Genomic DNA, 17,782 nt, shown 5'->3' with positions numbered 1-17,782 from the left:
CCAGGGTGTTGACAGTGGGGGAATTCAGTGACGGTAATACCACTGAATGTCAAGGGGTGGTGGTTAGATTGTCTCTTATTGTTGATGGTCACAGCCTGACATTTGTATTGCACGAATGGATATTGTTCAGATCTTGTTGCATTTGAACATGGACTGCTTCAGTGTCTGAGGAGTTGTGAATGCGCAATGTTCAGCACCAATCATTAGCAAACATCCCCACATCTGACCTTATGGAGGGATGGTCGTTGAAGAAGCAGCTGAAGATGGTTGGGCCTAAGACACTACTCTGAGGAACTCCTGCAGAGAGGTGCTGGTGGAACCCAAACTGGGCATCACTGAGCAGGTGCTGCTTCATAGCTCTGTTGAAGACACATTCCATCTCTTTACTGATGATCGAAAATAGGCGGAGGATAAATGGTCGGGTTAGATTTGTCCTTCTTATGTACAGGACACACTTGGGTAATTTTCCACATTGTCGGGCAGATACCAGTGCTGTAATTGGACTGGAACAGCTTGGCTAGGAGAGTGTCAAGTTCTGGAGCACAAGCCTTCAGTACTATTGCCAGAATATTGTCAGGGCCTGTAGCCTTTGTAGTGTCCAGTGCCTCTAACCATTTCTTGATATCATATGGCGTGAATCAAATTAGCCAAAATCTGTAATGCTGGGGACCACTGGAGGAAGCAGTAATGAATCATCCACTTGGCACTTCTGCCTGAAGATTCTCTTTAAAATTATCAATAAAAATTGAGATGCAGACTATATGTGGCCCCTTTCTTCTGTAATGTCGTCACTGCATTAAAATAGGAGGCAGTAACAGTCTACAATGTGAGATGTGCATTTAAAACCTCTAACACCACCAATTCTTAATGCCCAGGTTCACACCAGGGCTGGATGAAATGCTAAAACAAGAGAGATTCAAAAGAGAAGCACTTATTTTGCACTCCGTCAATGATCAGATCTGATTTAACGTGAGCAGAAGTTGGGATTTATGCATTGATTCACATTATCATGCCAGTGTTAAGACAACCACTTGTTTTAGGTACTGTTTGCCACCATTACCACGAAGGCAGCACATCACCAGCATGCATACAAAGCAAAGCAAATTCATTTGTTGACCAGCAACTGAAACAAGTGGACAGGCACAATTGAGCATTGACAAAATTAGTCAAAATTAGACATGGCGGGGGGGGGGGGGGGGGGGGGGGGGGGAGAGCTAAGAAGTAGGGAAGCAAGGATATATGGTAATGCTTATGGAATACCAGGTTTACCACTGAACACTTCAACAGACTCTCCTTGGTGCCAGAATGAACACGGGGGGGCTAGACAGGGTCAAAATAAAAGTTTAGTAATATTTAAGAGTCTACAGTACATTGAGGGTACCAAGCAGTGTGGAAATAGTGCACAGCAGTTGCACCAAACCATTTTAAACAGGTTTAAATTAAGCCTACATTACAGAAATTCTTAAGCGTTAGAGTTGGGTTTCAGTTTCACGAGGCTCTGACAGAATGGTATAGGGTTCTGTTCATCAGTAAACCAGACCAAGATTTTCTGCATATTTGAGTTAGTCCCAGCCAGAATTTCTCCTCAATTTCTTGGCTTTCTCCTGTCCCAATGAACCCATCTCCACATTCCTTGATACTGTCCTATCCCCGTGGTCCTGGAGCTCCTCACATACATTCGGGACACCACCAATGCCCTCCACCTCCTCCAAGACTTTCATTTCCCTTGCCACCAATGCCTCATCTTCACCATGGACATCCAATCCATTGACACCTCTATCCACCATGACCAGGGCCACTAAGCCTTCCGATCCTTCATCTCCCAACGTCCCCACCAGTACCCTTCTACTGACTCATTCGTTTGGCTGAACTGGTCCTCACCCTCAACAATTTCTCCTTTGAATCCACCCACTTCCTTCAGGTGAAAGGGTTAGCCATGGGCACCTGCATAGGCCCCAGCTATGTCTGTCTCTGTCTCTCTAGAACAGCCAATCTTCCGCAGTTGCACCAGCGCCAGTCTGCACCTTTTCCTCCGCTACGTTGACGACTGTATCGGCACCACCTCATGCTCCCACAAGGACGTTGAACAGTTCATCAACTTCACCAGCACATTCTGCCATTGACAAACAGACCTCGCCACCAGAGATATACTTCCCTCCCCACCCCTATCCATTTTCCGTAAAGACCGTTCCCTCCACAGCTACCTAGTCATGCCCATGCCCCCCAACAACCCACCCTCCCCTCCTGGTACCTTCCCCGGCCACCATAGGAATTGCAAAACCAGCGCCCACACCTCCCCCCTCACCTCCATCCAAGGCGCCAAAAGAGCCTTCCACATCCATCAAAGTTTCATCTGCACTTCCACACATATCATTTACTCTATCCATTGCTCCCAATGCGGTCTCCCCTACATTGGGAAGACTAGACACCGTCTCGCAGAGCACTTTAGAGAAAATCTCCAGCACCCCCACACCAATCAACTCCACCACCCCGTAGCCAAACATCTCAACTAGCCCCTCGCACTCTGCCGAAGACATGCAGGTCCTGGGCCTCCTCCACCGCCACACCCGACATCTGGAAGAAGAATGCATTGTCTTCCATCTCGGTACCCTCCAATCCCAGGCCAATGTGGACTTCACCAGTTTCCTCATTTTCCCCTCCCCCCACCTTACCTGTTACAACCTTCCAACTTGCAAAGCCCTCATGACCTGTCCTACTTGCCCATCTTCCTTTCCATCTATCCACTCCATCCTCCTCTCTGACCTATCACCATTACCCCCACCTCCAACCACTTATTGCACTTACAGCTACCTTCCCCCAGCCCCAGTCTCACCCCCGTCCCATTTATCTCTCCACCCCCAAGACATTCAGCCTCATTCCTGATTAAGGGCGTTTGCCCAAAATGTCGACTCCCCTGCTCCTTGCATGCTGCCTGACCTGTTGTGCTTTTCCAGCACCACACTCTCAACTCTAATCTCCAACATCTGCAGTCCTCACTTCTACCTACAATTTCTCCTCAACCCACTGAGCTGGATTTGCCATCCCACATTTTGTAAAACACCTTTACTGCTCTTTGTGCCATTTGCTTGCCCTCCACTAACCTTGGGTAGGTGACCGGCTAATATCCCCACCAAGATAGGGGCCAGCATGTCGTACCTAGAAGTGTGCAAGAGCGACCTGCCAGATTTCTCCACTATCTTCCTTGCTGTATGGCCTTTGCCTCAACAGCAGTATCAGGATGAGGAACCCACCATGCACCCTCCCACCATATGTACTTTCGCCCTTGAGTTGACCGAGACAAGGGCACCCCACCAGTTCGAAAGGGCAACTTGTCAGCTATGGGTCACGTTCACAGTTTGTAGCACCACAGATGGACGCCATGTGATCAAACACCCAATCTTCTCTTGAGAACACTAACCGTGGCCCAGTTCTGTCTGGGCGTAAGTGCCGATGATCTGCTGGGTGTAACACGGGTGCAGCCATTTCTCTTTTTGCTCTGAAGTGCACTGATTCTCCAAGGTGGGTATGAACATACCAAAGTGGAGGGTCAAGGGTTCTACTCTGGATTCCAGACAAATTCTGTAGGGTATAATGAATACATGACACGGGATAACGAGTCACTACGTTAAACAATATTTATTGGCAATGGTGTTTTGCACACACTGTTTTGATGAACATAGCATTACATAAATGTTTACAACCAAAGTTTCAGAGGTTTCAGAAATCCATACTACAGTATTCTACATGAGATATAAGAGGAAAAATCATTGATCGGTTAAGGGCGTTGGGTGACAAAGAACTTTGGCAAGGTGAAGATTCATAGGATCAGCAGTAAGGTCCTTGTTGTTTCATCCAAAAGACACCTCTTCAACAATGCAGACCTTCTTCTGAGAAAACTTATATATGTAAACACCACTCATACAAAAAGAAACAAGAAACTTCAATTGTACATTTAGACTGCACCTGGAATAGTCTGAGTGTTTTGGTCTCCTTATTTCAGGAAAGATATTATTGCCAAAAGACAGATTGTAACAAATGCTCAGAGTCTTGTTCCCAGAACAGCAGAACTGCTCTTTGAAGAGAGATTGGACAAACTGGACTATGAATTCTTTGGAGTTTGGAAGAGTGAGAGGTGATCTCATTGAAGTTTACAAAAAACCTTCAAGGGACAGCATAGATGCAGTAAGATGTTTCTCTAGTTGGGGAGTCTAATAGCATCCTACAAAATAAAGGGAATGTCATTTCAGTCCGAGATGAGGAAAATATTTTTCACTCAAAGTGTGGTGAACATTTAGAAGTTTTCAACTCAGAAGGCCGTGAAATCTCAGTCTTTTAACAAACTCCACTTTAAGTATGCTAATGCTTTATTACCAATGATGTAAAAGAGATGGTGTGTGTAAAAGTGCTTGATCAGATATAATAGTGTTAAATCACAGGACAGATTCGATGGGTTGAATGGCCTACTCCTATTTGTATGTTCATAACAGGCAGAGAATAAGACCAGGAAACTATGCCCAGTTTCCCCTTTTTTCCCCTTTAAAATACAAGTTGTGAAATAAGTGTTGATGTTCAAAGAGATCAGATTTCCTCATCTAAGGAACACAGGATGCTGGTAAGCAGGAGCAACAAGCAATCTGAAGAGCATAGGATCTGTTGGCCTTTATTACAAAAGGTTTGGAGTACAAAACTGAAAGTGGCCAGGTATAACTGAATAGGTAGTCTCTCATGAGATCATATCTGAAATGCTTTTGTGCAATTTGGTCTCAATATTTAAGGATGAATACACTTGCAGTGGGGGCACTAAGCACAAGTTAGCTCGATTAGTTCCTGTAATGAGAGGGTTATCCTATAATGAGAGGTTGAGTATTTCGGAGATCAGAAGAATGAGAGCTGATCTCATTAAAACACACAAGATTAAAACACAAAAGGGCTTGGCACAGAAGTTGTTGCTAATAATCAAGTAGTCTTAGGAGAAGAGAAAAATCATTTAGGGTAGAGATGAGGAAGTACTTCACTCCATGAGTCCTGAATCTTAGGAATTCTCCAACCCAGAAGGCTGAGAAAGCTGCATCATTGAACATATCTGAGACTCAACCGCACAGGTGTTTAATCCCACAGAGTTTGATATGAAGAATGGTTGAAAAAGGGAGGTTGAATCCCATGGTCAGCCTTGGTTGCACTGAATGACAGGACACATTCAATGGGCTAAATGGTTTTCTCTTGATGCTTTCTCCCTTGTGTTCATGTATGAGGGTTGGCTGGCCTGCACTGCTCTCAACTACAATGGAAAGTGCTTGCTTTGCAGCAGATATTCTAATGATGTCCTCACCGAACTGCATCAGATATTCCTCCAAACTGAGCTACAGAATTAATATTCGTGAGTGAAACATACCAAGACTGACAAATCAGTGCCCGGAAGAATTGTATGTCACATGTATGTCACTGCCACTAAATTCAGTGATGGCACTAAAGACAATGTTTTGGAACAGACCCAAGACCCCTTGGATTGTTCATCTGTGTTGTCATCTCCAGAGGTGGAATTAACAATGCCAGTTTCCCTAATGTATTCTCCATCTTCTCAAACACTGTCTGCAATCCCACTGTGCTAGATACACCAAAAGGGTCCAAACATTTTGGTCTGATCAACCACTAGTTTAAACGGGCACATACACCAACAAGTCATTGCCTTCACTAATGCACATTTCTTGGTTCACTACTATGGAGCTGGCTGTTCATTTTCTGGATTTACTCCCTGATCAGCAACAGCACCACTCTTCACAAGACAGCACAACACATGAAACTAGGCCATCCAAGCAAGTGAGAAACAGATACCAGTTGGACAAGTTTTGTAAACTGACGTGCTGGGTATATTGTTTTTTTACCTATGCTGGGTATAAAGCCTAGAAAGAGCAGAGGGGACCTGGATTATCAGATGAAATACAGCCAGTAACAGAGAATGGTGGTGAGAAGAGGGTCCCAAGTGCAGCAACATAACATACCTGGATTAAGCACAGCAGAGAGGCAGAGAATACTGTTCAGTTCCAAGGGCTGTTTCAACACACTTACTTTTCTAATTAACTTATTCGATGTGAACTAGATGCAGAAAGGATGTTTTCCCTGGTTGGGGAGCCTAGACGCAGGGTCACAGTCTCAAGGCATAGGGTAGGTTGTTTAGGACTCAGAGCAGGAGAAATGTCTTCACTCAAAAAGTCAATAGAATTCTCTACCACAAGAAGCTGCAGACGCCAGGCCATTGAGTATATTCTAGATATTTATTATTAAGAATTTAAAAACATCAAGGAACATGGAGAGAAAGCAGGAAAGTGGCATTGAGATAGAGGATCAGTCATTATCATACTGAACAGTTGGGCAGGTTCAATGGGCCAAATGGCCTCTCCTGCTCCTAGCTCCTATGAGGAAGGTGCTCAAAAAGCCAAGTTTTATTGCCTTCTCTAGAGCAATCTTCTCTACAAGAAAGTAGCTCGCTATGTCATCTTAGAGGATAGTTGAAAGACAACATCCACACTTCTGTGGATCTGGAATCCTACCCCAGAGCAGGTAAGGACAGCAGGTAAGGGGAGACAATGGCATAATGTAAAATGTATACTGACTAGGCTTGTGATCAAGACGACCAGCCAGGGCATATGGATTCAAATCCTACATTGGCAACTGGTGGAATTTTTATTCAGTTCAAAAAAAGCCTGGAATTATAAACCTAGTTTAGTGATTGTTATCATGGAAACCATTACCAGATTGTTATAAAAATCCATCTGGCCTGACCTCCATGTGACTCTAGACCCATAGACTGTGGTTGATTGTAATCTGCCCTCTGAAATGGCCTTGCAATCCATTCAGTTCAAGAGCAATTAGGCAAGGTCAATAAATACTGCACTTGTCAGGGATACCCACATACTAAGAAAGTGTTTTTTTTAAAATGGTCCTTCCCTAACACTATTTTAAATCTAATAGAATTATGGTCGCTGGCTCCAAAGTGCTCCCCCACTGTCACCTGTCCAGCTTTATTCCCTAAGAGTACATCAAGTTTTGCACCTTTTCTAGTAGGTACATCCACATATTTGAATCAGAAAATTTCCTGAGCACACTTAAATTCCTCTCCATCTAAACCCTTAAGACTTATGGCAGCCCCAGTCTATGTTTGGAAAGTTAAAATTCCCTACCCTATTATTCTGACAGATACCTGAGATCTTCCAAATTTGTTTCTCAATTTCCCTCTGACTATTATTGGGATTATTTTATAGCCCCCCTAAGGTGCTCATATCCCTTTCTTATTTCTCAGTTCAACCCAAATAACTTCCCATGATGTATTTTGGTAAATAAAGACACAAAGAATATAGTTGGAGTCTTAACACAGCCATATCCTTGGGCATTTTTCACATCAGAATACTCCTATACTTAAATGCAACGTGGAGGTGATAAGGTGTAAGACTATTTTTAAAATGGCTCTAAAACACACTGAATGAGTTTGTTGACCAAGTGTACCCATTTTGTTTGCAAGTTAACAAATGATGAATGAGAAACCCTGAAGACCCAACTTCTCTAGCAGTGCACGTGTTAAAAAGTTATGTGCTCCATCACAAGGTCACACATGACGCAGGTGACCCAACAGCCCAGGGCATTGCCCTTTGATCCAAGTCCAATATCAGCAAGTTGACAAACAGTATGACACTGATATCAACTATCTCAGAGCCAGAAAGTCACATGCAGGAAAATCTTTATCCCCATTACATAAACACAGTGGCAATGAAACTATCCCCACTGTTAGTGTTCAGTTAGTTCAGGAGTTGTGTCATCTGCAAGAGTGTACTTGTAATATAAAAAGGTGCCAAAGAAAGGTAACACTCCACTAAAACAAACCATAAAAATAAAATTGACACCTTACCCCCTTCATCTCCAATCTTAGCCCACATAAGGACCACATTAATTAATAACACTGAAATAACGTGCCAAGTCAAGGGAGCCATCTTGCAAGCTGTGCAGTTCTCACACAACCTTCCTGCCATATTAAATATAAAATGTGCTGTTGACCACAGCGGGTCAGGCAGCAACCACATTGAGAAAGCAAGCGAACATTTCAAATCTGGGTGACTCTTCATCCTAAAGTATTGTGGTAACATTTCAAAACTTCATTGGTTGCAATAGATTTCAGATATCCTGAACTCAAAGACATTACAGAAACACACTTGGCTTTTCTTTAAGTATCTAAATGCATTTCACACCATTTATTATCTCCCTTTCTCTCCTTCTATCCAGTAATTTCAACACTCTCCTTCACTATTTAAAGCAGAAACAAGCGGGCCTGCTCCCCTGATGAGGTGCAGTTTATATTCCATACCATTTTCTCCAGCTCTATTTCATCTCAGCACAGCAACAAACCTGCTAGTCCTTTCTCCCTCATTTACGTATCAAGTTTCTCCATAAATACTACTTTGCTATTCTCCTCCTATTGGACAGTGGATTCCATATTCAAACCATTTCTGAGTAAATGTGTTTTTCATGAATTCCTCACCGAATTTATAAATTAATCACTATCTTCAATTTACCTCCAGTTTCAGATTCATCCACAAGCACAAAGCTTTCCTGGTCATAGGGGTTTATTCCAATGGAAATGGTTATTCTCTAGGTCAAAGAGCAATTATTTACAGGGCTTTACATACAGACTATGCTGGCATTTACTTTTTTTAAATTGTTCATTCATGGAATCTGGATATCGCTGACTGGGTCACCATTTATTGCCCATGTCAGTTGCCTTGGAAAAAGGTGGTGGTGAGCTGCCTTCTTGAACCATTGTAGTCCATGTCGTGAGAAGAAATGGTGATATATTTCCAACTTAGGACAGTGTGGGACTTAGAGGAGAATTTGCAGGTGGTGGTGTTCTTATGTATCTGCTTTCCTTACTGCAACAAAGATTGCAAATGCAATGTTGCGACCCAGTGCCATGCAACATCATAGGATATGAAAATAAGAACCTCGCCTTCAAAATCCCCCTATGTTCTCCCTTTCCTCTCTCTAATCTCTGCAAGTCCCACAACCCTCCAAGGTATCAGTGTTCCTCAAACTCTGGTCTCTTCTACTTCCCAAACTTAATCACAAACTCTCGAATTTCCTCACTTCTTCACCTTGTTCTCCTCCTTTAAGCCACTCCTTAAAAACTTATCACTTTCACCAAACTTTCAGTCAGATGACTTATTATCTCACTTTGTTTTCTAACAATCACATGAATGTTTCATTATATTTACATAGGTTAGATTAGATTAGATTCCCTACAGAGTGGAAACAGCCCCTTTGGCCCAACAAGTCCACACAAGAGGAACCCACCCAGACCCATTTCCCTCTGACTAATGCACCTAATATTATGGGCAATTTAGATTGCGGCTAACCACTGTGCCACCCATTTAGCATGGCCAGTCCGCCTGACCTGCACATCTTTGGACAGTGGGTCCATTTAGCATGACCAATTCACCTGGCCTGCAGGAGGAAACCAGATCACCCAGAGAAAACCGATGCAGGCACGTGGAAAATGTGAAAACTCCATACAGAGTTGCCAGAGGCTGGAATCAAATTCAGGTTCCTGATGCTGTGAGGCAGCAGTGCTGACTGTGAGCCACCTGGGACATTATAACATGGATACAAAGCTGGCTGAGTGACAGGATTAGACAGCAATGATTTATGGGATATTTTTCAGGTTGGAGGAAGGTTTATAATGGCATTCCCCAAGGGTCAGATTTGAAATCTTTGCTTTTCCCGATATGGTTCTATATGTACATGATCTAGACATGGTGTACAGTGCACAACTTCAAAATTTGCAAATAATATAAAACTTGGAAACATTGTAATCTGTGAGGAGGACAGTGTAGAACTGTAAGGAGATGCAAGTTTGTAGAATGGATGGAAACTTGTAATAGGACACTAGTTTAGCCTCAGCTGACATACTGTGTACATTTCTGGGCAGCAAACATTAGGATCTTAAAGAACTGAAGAGTGCAGAAGTATTTACGAGAACGATTCCAGGAAATTCAGATACGAAGACAGATCAGGGAGTTATGATACCCATTTAACATCTGTTAATGAATCAAACATAATTTTTAAAAAATCTGATCAGAAAATAAACTTGTTAAAAACATATTAAAAACAAAATAACATCAACTCTAAAAGGGAATCAAAAGGTTAGTCCGGGGGTCCCCAATAAATGACCACTGACTTACTCTTGCTCTTAAGTATAAATGGGATCCGAGAGAGGATGTCATTTTAAAGACCCTGACATATGGACAATGCTCCTACCTCATGCTTTCTATTCTCCTGCATTGTACCCTGACTAGCACACAAATCAGGAGAAATGAGGACTGCAGATGCTGCAGATCAGTTAAAATGTGTGGCGCTGTAAAAGCACAGCAGATCAGACAGCATCTGAGGAGCAAGAGAGTCAACGTTTCAGGCAAAAGCCTTCCATCAGGAATGTGTACCAACAGCATACAAATCAGCTTGTTAAACAACTGAGGAAAAGAACACATTTGCAACCTACAGACTGCCTGCATCAACGTGCAGACAGCCTGCCTTGTTTGGCAATGGGGGGGGGGGGGGGGGAGGGGGGGAGGGGCAGAGAGAGAGGGGGGGAGGGGCAGAGAGAGAGGGGGGGAGGGGCAGAGAGAGAGGGGGGGAGGGGCAGAGAGAGAGGGGGGAGGGGCAGAGAGAGAGGGGGGGAGGGGCAGAGAGAGAGGGGGGAGGGGCAGAGAGAGAGGGGGGGAGGGGCAGAGAGAGAGGGGGGAGGGGCAGAGAGAGAGGGGGGAGGGGCAGAGAGAGAGGGGGGGAGGGGCAGAGAGAGAGGGGGGGAGGGGCAGAGAGAGAGGGGGGGAGGGGCAGAGAGAGAGGGGGGGAGGGGCAGAGAGAGAGGGGGGGAGGGGCAGAGAGAGAGGGGGGGAGGGGCAGAGAGAGAGGGGGGAGGGGCAGAGAGAGAGGGGGGAGGGGCAGAGAGAGAGGGGGGAGGGGCAGAGAGAGAGGGGGGAGGGGCAGAGAGAGAGGGGGGAGGGGCAGAGAGAGAGGGGGGAGGGGCAGAGAGAGAGGGGGGAGGGGCAGAGAGAGAGGGGGGAGGGGCAGAGAGAGGGGGGGGAGGGGCAGAGAGAGGGGGGGGAGGGGCAGAGAGAGGGGGGGGAGGGGCAGAGAGAGGGGGGGGAGGGGCAGAGAGAGGGGGGGGAGGGGCAGAGAGAGGGGGGGAGGGGCAGAGAGAGAGGGGGGGAGGGGCAGAGAGAGAGGGGGGGAGGGGCAGAGAGAGAGGGGGGGAGGGGCAGAGAGAGAGGGGGGGAGGGGCAGAGAGAGAGGGGGGGAGGGGCAGAGAGAGAGGGGGGGAGGGGCAGAGAGAGAGGGGGGGAGGGGCAGAGAGAGAGGGGGGGAGGGGCAGAGAGAGAGGGGGGGAGGGGCAGAGAGAGAGGGGGGGAGGGGCAGAGAGAGAGGGGGGGAGGGGCAGAGAGAGAGGGGGGGAGGGGCAGAGAGAGAGGGGGGGAGGGGCAGAGAGAGAGGGGGGGAGGGGCAGAGAGAGAGGGGGGGAGGGGCAGAGAGAGAGGGGGGGAGGGGCAGAGAGAGAGGGGGGGAGGGGCAGAGAGAGAGGGGGGGAGGGGCAGAGAGAGAGGGGGGGAGGGGCAGAGAGAGAGGGGGGGAGGGGCAGAGAGAGAGGGGGGGAGGGGCAGAGAGAGAGGGGGGGAGGGGCAGAGAGAGAGGGGGGGAGGGGCAGAGAGAGAGGGGGGGAGGGGCAGAGAGAGAGGGGGGGAGGGGCAGAGAGAGAGGGGGGGAGGGGCAGAGAGAGAGGGGGGGAGGGGCAGAGAGAGAGGGGGGGAGGGGCAGAGAGAGAGGGGGGGAGGGGCAGAGAGAGAGGGGGGAGGGGCAGAGAGAGAGGGGGGGAGGGGCAGAGAGAGAGGGGGGGAGGGGCAGAGAGAGAGGGGGGAGGGGCAGAGAGAGAGGGGGGGAGGGGCAGAGAGAGAGGGGGGGAGGGGCAGAGAGAGGGGGGAGGGGCAGAGAGAGGGGGGAGGGGCAGAGAGAGGGGGGAGGGGCAGAGAGAGGGGGGAGGGGCAGAGAGAGGGGGGAGGGGCAGAGAGAGGGGGGAGGGGCAGAGAGAGGGGGGAGGGGCAGAGAGAGGGGGGAGGGGCAGAGAGAGGGGGGAGGGGCAGAGAGAGGGGGGAGGGGCAGAGAGAGGGGGGAGGGGCAGAGAGAGGGGGGAGGGGCAGAGAGAGGGGGGAGGGGCAGAGAGAGGGGGGAGGGGCAGAGAGAGGGGGGAGGGGCAGAGAGAGGGGGGAGGGGCAGAGAGAGGGGGGAGGGGCAGAGAGAGGGGGGAGGGGCAGAGAGAGGGGGGAGGGGCAGAGAGAGGGGGGAGGGGCAGAGAGAGGGGGGAGGGGCAGAGAGAGGGGGGAGGGGCAGAGAGAGGGGGGAGGGGCAGAGAGAGGGGGGAGGGGCAGAGAGAGGGGGGAGGGGCAGAGAGAGGGGGGAGGGGCAGAGAGAGGGGGGAGGGGCAGAGAGAGGGGGGAGGGGCAGAGAGAGGGGGGAGGGGCAGAGAGAGGGGGGAGGGGCAGAGAGAGGGGGGAGGGGCAGAGAGAGGGGGGAGGGGCAGAGAGAGGGGGGAGGGGCAGAGAGAGGGGGGAGGGGCAGAGAGAGGGGGGAGGGGCAGAGAGAGGGGGGAGGGGCAGAGAGAGGGGGGAGGGGCAGAGAGAGGGGGGAGGGGCAGAGAGAGGGGGGAGGGGCAGAGAGAGGGGGGAGGGGCAGAGAGAGGGGGGAGGGGCAGAGAGAGGGGGGAGGGGCAGAGAGAGGGGGGAGGGGCAGAGAGAGGGGGGAGGGGCAGAGAGAGGGGGGAGGGGCAGAGAGAGGGGGGAGGGGCAGAGAGAGGGGGGAGGGGCAGAGAGAGGGGGGAGGGGCAGAGAGAGGGGGGAGGGGCAGAGAGAGGGGGGAGGGGCAGAGAGAGGGGGGAGGGGCAGAGAGAGGGGGGAGGGGCAGAGAGAGGGGGGAGGGGCAGAGAGAGGGGGGAGGGGCAGAGAGAGGGGGGAGGGGCAGAGAGAGGGGGGAGGGGCAGAGAGAGGGGGGAGGGGCAGAGAGAGGGGGGAGGGGCAGAGAGAGGGGGGAGGGGCAGAGAGAGGGGGGAGGGGCAGAGAGAGGGGGGAGGGGCAGAGAGAGGGGGGAGGGGCAGAGAGAGGGGGGAGGGGCAGAGAGAGGGGGGAGGGGCAGAGAGAGGGGGGAGGGGCAGAGAGAGAGAGAGGGAGGGAGGGGCAGAGAGGGAGGGAGGGGCAGAGAGGGAGGGAGGGAGGGGCAGAGAGGGGGGCAGAGAGGGAGGGAGGGGCAGAGAGAGGGGGGAGAGGGGCAGAGAGAGAGAGGGAGGGAGGGAGGGAGGGAGGGAGGGGCAGAGAGAGGGAGGGAGGGAGGGGCAGAGAGAGGGAGGGAGGGGCAGAGAGAGGGAGGGAGGGAGGGGCAGAGAGAGGGAGGGAGGGAGGGGCAGAGAGAGAGAGGGAGGGAGGGGCAGAGAGGGAGGGAGGGAGGGAGGGGCAGAGAGAGGGAGGGAGGGGCAGAGAGAGGGAGGGAGGGAGGGGCAGAGAGAGGGAGGGAGGGAGGGAGGGGCAGAGAGAGGGAGGGAGGGAGGGGCAGAGAGAGGGAGGGAGAGAGGGAGGGAGGGAGGGAGGGGCAGAGAGAGAGAGGGAGGGAGGGGCAGAGAGAGAGAGAGGGAGGGAGGGGCAGAGAGGGAGGGAGGGAGGGAGGGGCAGAGAGGGAGGGAGGGAGGGGCAGAGAGAGAGGGAGGGAGGGGCAGAGAGAGAGGGAGGGAGGGGCAGAGAGAGAGGGAGGGAGGGGCAGAGAGAGGGAGGGAGGGAGGGGCAGAGAGAGAGAGGGAGGGAGGGGCAGAGAGAGAGGGAGCGAGGGAGGGGCAGAGAGAGAGGGAGGGAGGGAGGGGCAGAGAGAGAGAGGGAGGGAGGGAGGGGCAGAGAGAGAGGGAGGGAGGGAGGGGCAGAGAGAGAGGGAGAGAGGGAGGAGGGGCAGAGAGAGAGAGAGGAGGGAGGGAGGGGCAGAGAGAGAGAGGGGGGGGAGGGAGGGAGGGGCAGAGAGAGAGAGGGGGGGAGGGAGAGAGGGGGGGAGGGAGAGAGGGGGGGAGGGAGGGAGGGGCAGAGAGAGAGAGGGGGGGAGGGAGGGGCAGAGAGAGAGGGGGGAGGGAGGGGCAGAGAGAGAGGGGGGGGAGGGAGGGGCAGAGAGAGAGAGGGGGGGAGGGAGGGGCAGAGAGAGAGAGGGGGGGAGGGAGGGGCAGAGAGAGAGAGGGGGGGAGGGAGGGGCAGAGAGAGAGAGGGGGGGAGGGAGGGGCAGAGAGAGAGAGAGAGAGAGAGAGAGAGGGGCCGAGAGAGAGAGAGAGAGAGAGAGAGAGGGGCCGTGAGAGAGAGAGGGGCAGTGAGAGAGAGAGAGAGGGGCAGTGAGAGAGAGAGGGAGAGGGCGCGCGAGAGAGAGTGCGTGTGGGCCGAGAAAGAGATTTATACACAAATTTGTATTGTATTTGTGGCTTCATAATTACTTGTAATAGCTTCAGGGGTTATGCGCTGACATAGAATTGAAATTAGGCAGCCCATTTCATTGCATAAATAGCTAACCTTTGGGTGAATTTCCAAGATGGTGGTCATTGGAGGGCCTTAAAATTATAGGCTGAATATAAAGAACAATTGTTTGAAGTGATATCTACCATCGTCGAAACCACAAGGTCAGCAATACTGACACTATTTAAAAAACCTTCACAATTGGACAAATTTGGCTTTGCAATTGAGAATTTTGTAGTTGTAAGAGTAGATGCGTAGATAAAGCACATTACTTCTCGAGGGACTTGTCCATCTCGATTAAACAAAAGCAACAAGATCATTCCGTTGATCTTGTGACCAAAAACATTAACAAAGTTTCAAGATGAATTTAACTCTTTGAAGAGAATTCTCAGTGTAATGCTCAGTTCAGAGAAAGACAAAAGGAGGTTTTATAGATCATGAGACATAGGAACAGAAATTAGGCCACTCAGCCCAGAGTCTGCTCTGCCATTCAATCATGGCTGATAAGTTTCTCAACCCCATTCTACTGTTTTCTCGCCACAAGCCTTGATCCACTTGTCAATCAAGAACCTACCTGTCTCAGTCTTAAATATACTCAATGACCTGGCCCCCACAGCCTTCTGTGGCAGTGAATTCCATACATTCACCACTCTCTGGCTGAAGAAGTTTCTCCTTATTTCCATTCTGAAAGGTCTTCCTTCTACTCTAAGGCTGCACCCTCGGGTCTTAGTCTCTCATACCAATGGAAACATCTGTCCAACATCCATTCTGTCCAGGCCATTCAGTATTCTCTAAGTTTCAATTAGATTCCCCCTCATCCTTCTAAACTCCATCGAGTATAATCCCACAGTCCTCAAAGGTTCCTCATATGTTAAGCTTTTCATTCCTGGAACCATTCATGTGAATCTCCTCTGAACCTGCTCCAGGGCCAATACATTCTTCCTGAGATGTGGGGCCCAAAACTGTGGTCTGACCAGAGCATTACAGAGCCTCAGAAGTACATCCCAACTTTTATATTCAGGTCCTCTCAAAATAAATGCCAACATTGCATTTGTCTTCCTAACTACGGGCTCAACATGCAAGTTTACCGAGAGAAATTCCTGGACTAGAACTCCCATATCTCTTTGCGCTTCACACTGCAGGACCTCACACTTTCCCATGTTGTACTCCATCTGCCACTTCTTTGCCCACTCTCCTAACCTGTCCATATCCTTCTACAGGATCCTCAATACGACCTGTCCTTCAACCTATCTTCACATTTTCTGCAAACAAAGTCATAGAGATGTACAGCATGGAAACAGGCTCTTCAATCCAACCCGTCCATGCCGACCAGATATCCCAACCCAATCGAGTCCCACTTGCCAGCACCTGGCCCATATCCCTCCAAACCCTTCCTATTCATATACCCATCCAAATGCCTCTTAAATGTTGCAATTGTACCAACATCCACCACATCCTCTGGCAGCTCATTCCATACACATATCACTCAGGTGTGAAAACGTTGCCCCTTAGGTCTCTTATATCTTTCCCCTCTCACCCTAAACCTATGCCCTCTAGTTCTGGACTCCCCAACCCCAGGGAAAAGCCTTTGTTTATTTATCCTATCCATGCCCCTCAATTTTGTAAACCTCTATAAGGTCACCCCTCAGCCTCCGACACTCCAGGGAAAACAGTCCCAGCCTGCTCAGCCTCTCCCGGTAGCTCAGATCCTCCAACCCTGGCAACATCCTTGTAAATCTTTTCTGAACCCTTTCAAATTTCACAACATCTTTCTGATAGGAAGGAGACCAGAACTGCACGCAATATTCCAACAATGGCCTAACCAATGTCCTGTACAGCCGCAACATGACCTCCCAACTCCTGTACTCAATACTCTGACCAATAAAGGAAAGCATACCAAACGCCTTCTTGACTATCCTATCTACCTGGACTCTACTTTCAAGGATTGATGAACCTGCACTCCAAGGTCTCTATGTTCAGCAAACTCCCTAGGACCTTACCATTAAGTGTACAAGTCCTGCTAAGATTTGCTTTCCCTAAATGCAGCACCACGCTTTTATTAGCCAGAATACCCTCACTTCCTTCATCTAGACCATTAATGTATAAAGTGAAAAGTTGTGGTCCCAACACTGTCACTTGCGGGACACCATTTGTCACCAGCTGCCATCCTGAGAAAGACCCTTTTATAGCCTTGCTCTCTGCTTTCAACAGCCTTGGGGCCAACTACGCTAGAATAAAACCTGTCCAGTTGAGGATTTTAGTGTAGGTTTTACTTAGTCAGGTTTTAAAAAATGATGTAAAATGATTTACTTGTTATATTGGGCCACTTGCCTGAGGTTCTACCTACTTGCAGTAGTTTCAGGCATTCTGATCACCATAGCCTGCCTAAGGTGGAGGGGATGAAAATGGCAGTGAAGATTTCAAGATGGCTAAGCTAAGACAAAGGTGATGAAAACAAATTGACAAAACTGTTCAATATGCCTGGGCATGAAAACAGTCTCATCTGTCATTAAAAGTCAAAGCTTGGGCCTGAATCTGTCCTAATACCATCTTACATTTTCATTGGTCAGTTCTGCATTCTTCAATATTAAGCTTTGAACTTCTACGATTGAGATTTGGATACAGTCAAGAATATTAACTGAATGCTGCTGTGGGAAAGCTAGTTTTAATAATAATACATAGAGACTAGAAAATTTTGACTTTCATCATCCAATTGTTATATAAAAGACCTTAATCGATCTAAAGGAAGTAAGATTAATCTAAAATGGATGCCACAGTCACTTGAACATATATTGAGACAACCTAAGACCCATATGAATAAAACTAAACTGTATGGCACTTAAATTACCGTTTTTTTAATGCAAGAGCTCAAAACAGGAAACAAAATCACCTTTATGAAGTTTGCCATTTAATTCACATATGATGTCACTTTTGGGAGATTAACCAGCAGGCAAGCCTTTCATCACCTTGGAAAGAAAACGGAGCAGATTCTAGAATACACACTGAAGAACATTCCAGCACCTGTTCCTGAGTAGAAGAGTAGAGAATGTTGAGGAAACTTAAAAAAACATACATGAGGCCATGGCTGAAGGAACACATAGATCTTGGAAAGTTTAGAGTTCAAGGAATTTGCAGAATTAGATTTAGGTGAGACATTAAGAGATCTGAACACAAGGTTTAAATGACTCATTAAGTCAATGTGTGCCTGTGAGAGCACAGGT

The 17,782-nt window shown here is 49.1% G+C and overlaps 1 protein-coding gene across 5 annotated transcripts in view; it reads right to left on the bottom strand.

The window, feature by feature from the left end:
* Positions 1–17,782, bottom strand: part of acox1 (acyl-CoA oxidase 1, palmitoyl) — a 53,423-nt gene that overhangs the window by 23,308 nt on the left and 12,333 nt on the right. For 2 of the 5 annotated variants that reach the window (XM_072558180.1, XM_072558182.1), the window contains one exon: positions 3,419–3,579. The exons of 1 other annotated variant lie outside the window; for it this stretch is intronic. In XM_072558180.1, the coding sequence (XP_072414281.1) occupies positions 3,419–3,579 (161 nt within the window). Of the gene's footprint in view, positions 1–3,418; positions 3,580–17,451; positions 17,566–17,782 lie in introns of those variants that run through there. 2 more of the 5 variants (XM_072558181.1, XM_072558184.1) reach the window with 2 other exon arrangements.

This window comes from Chiloscyllium punctatum, chromosome 39 (genome assembly GCF_047496795.1).
Source record: "Chiloscyllium punctatum isolate Juve2018m chromosome 39, sChiPun1.3, whole genome shotgun sequence".
Taxonomy (NCBI): domain Eukaryota; kingdom Metazoa; phylum Chordata; class Chondrichthyes; order Orectolobiformes; family Hemiscylliidae; genus Chiloscyllium; species Chiloscyllium punctatum.
Note: the sequence above shows the minus strand (reverse complement) of the source record. Positions and strands in the feature narration are given on the sequence as shown.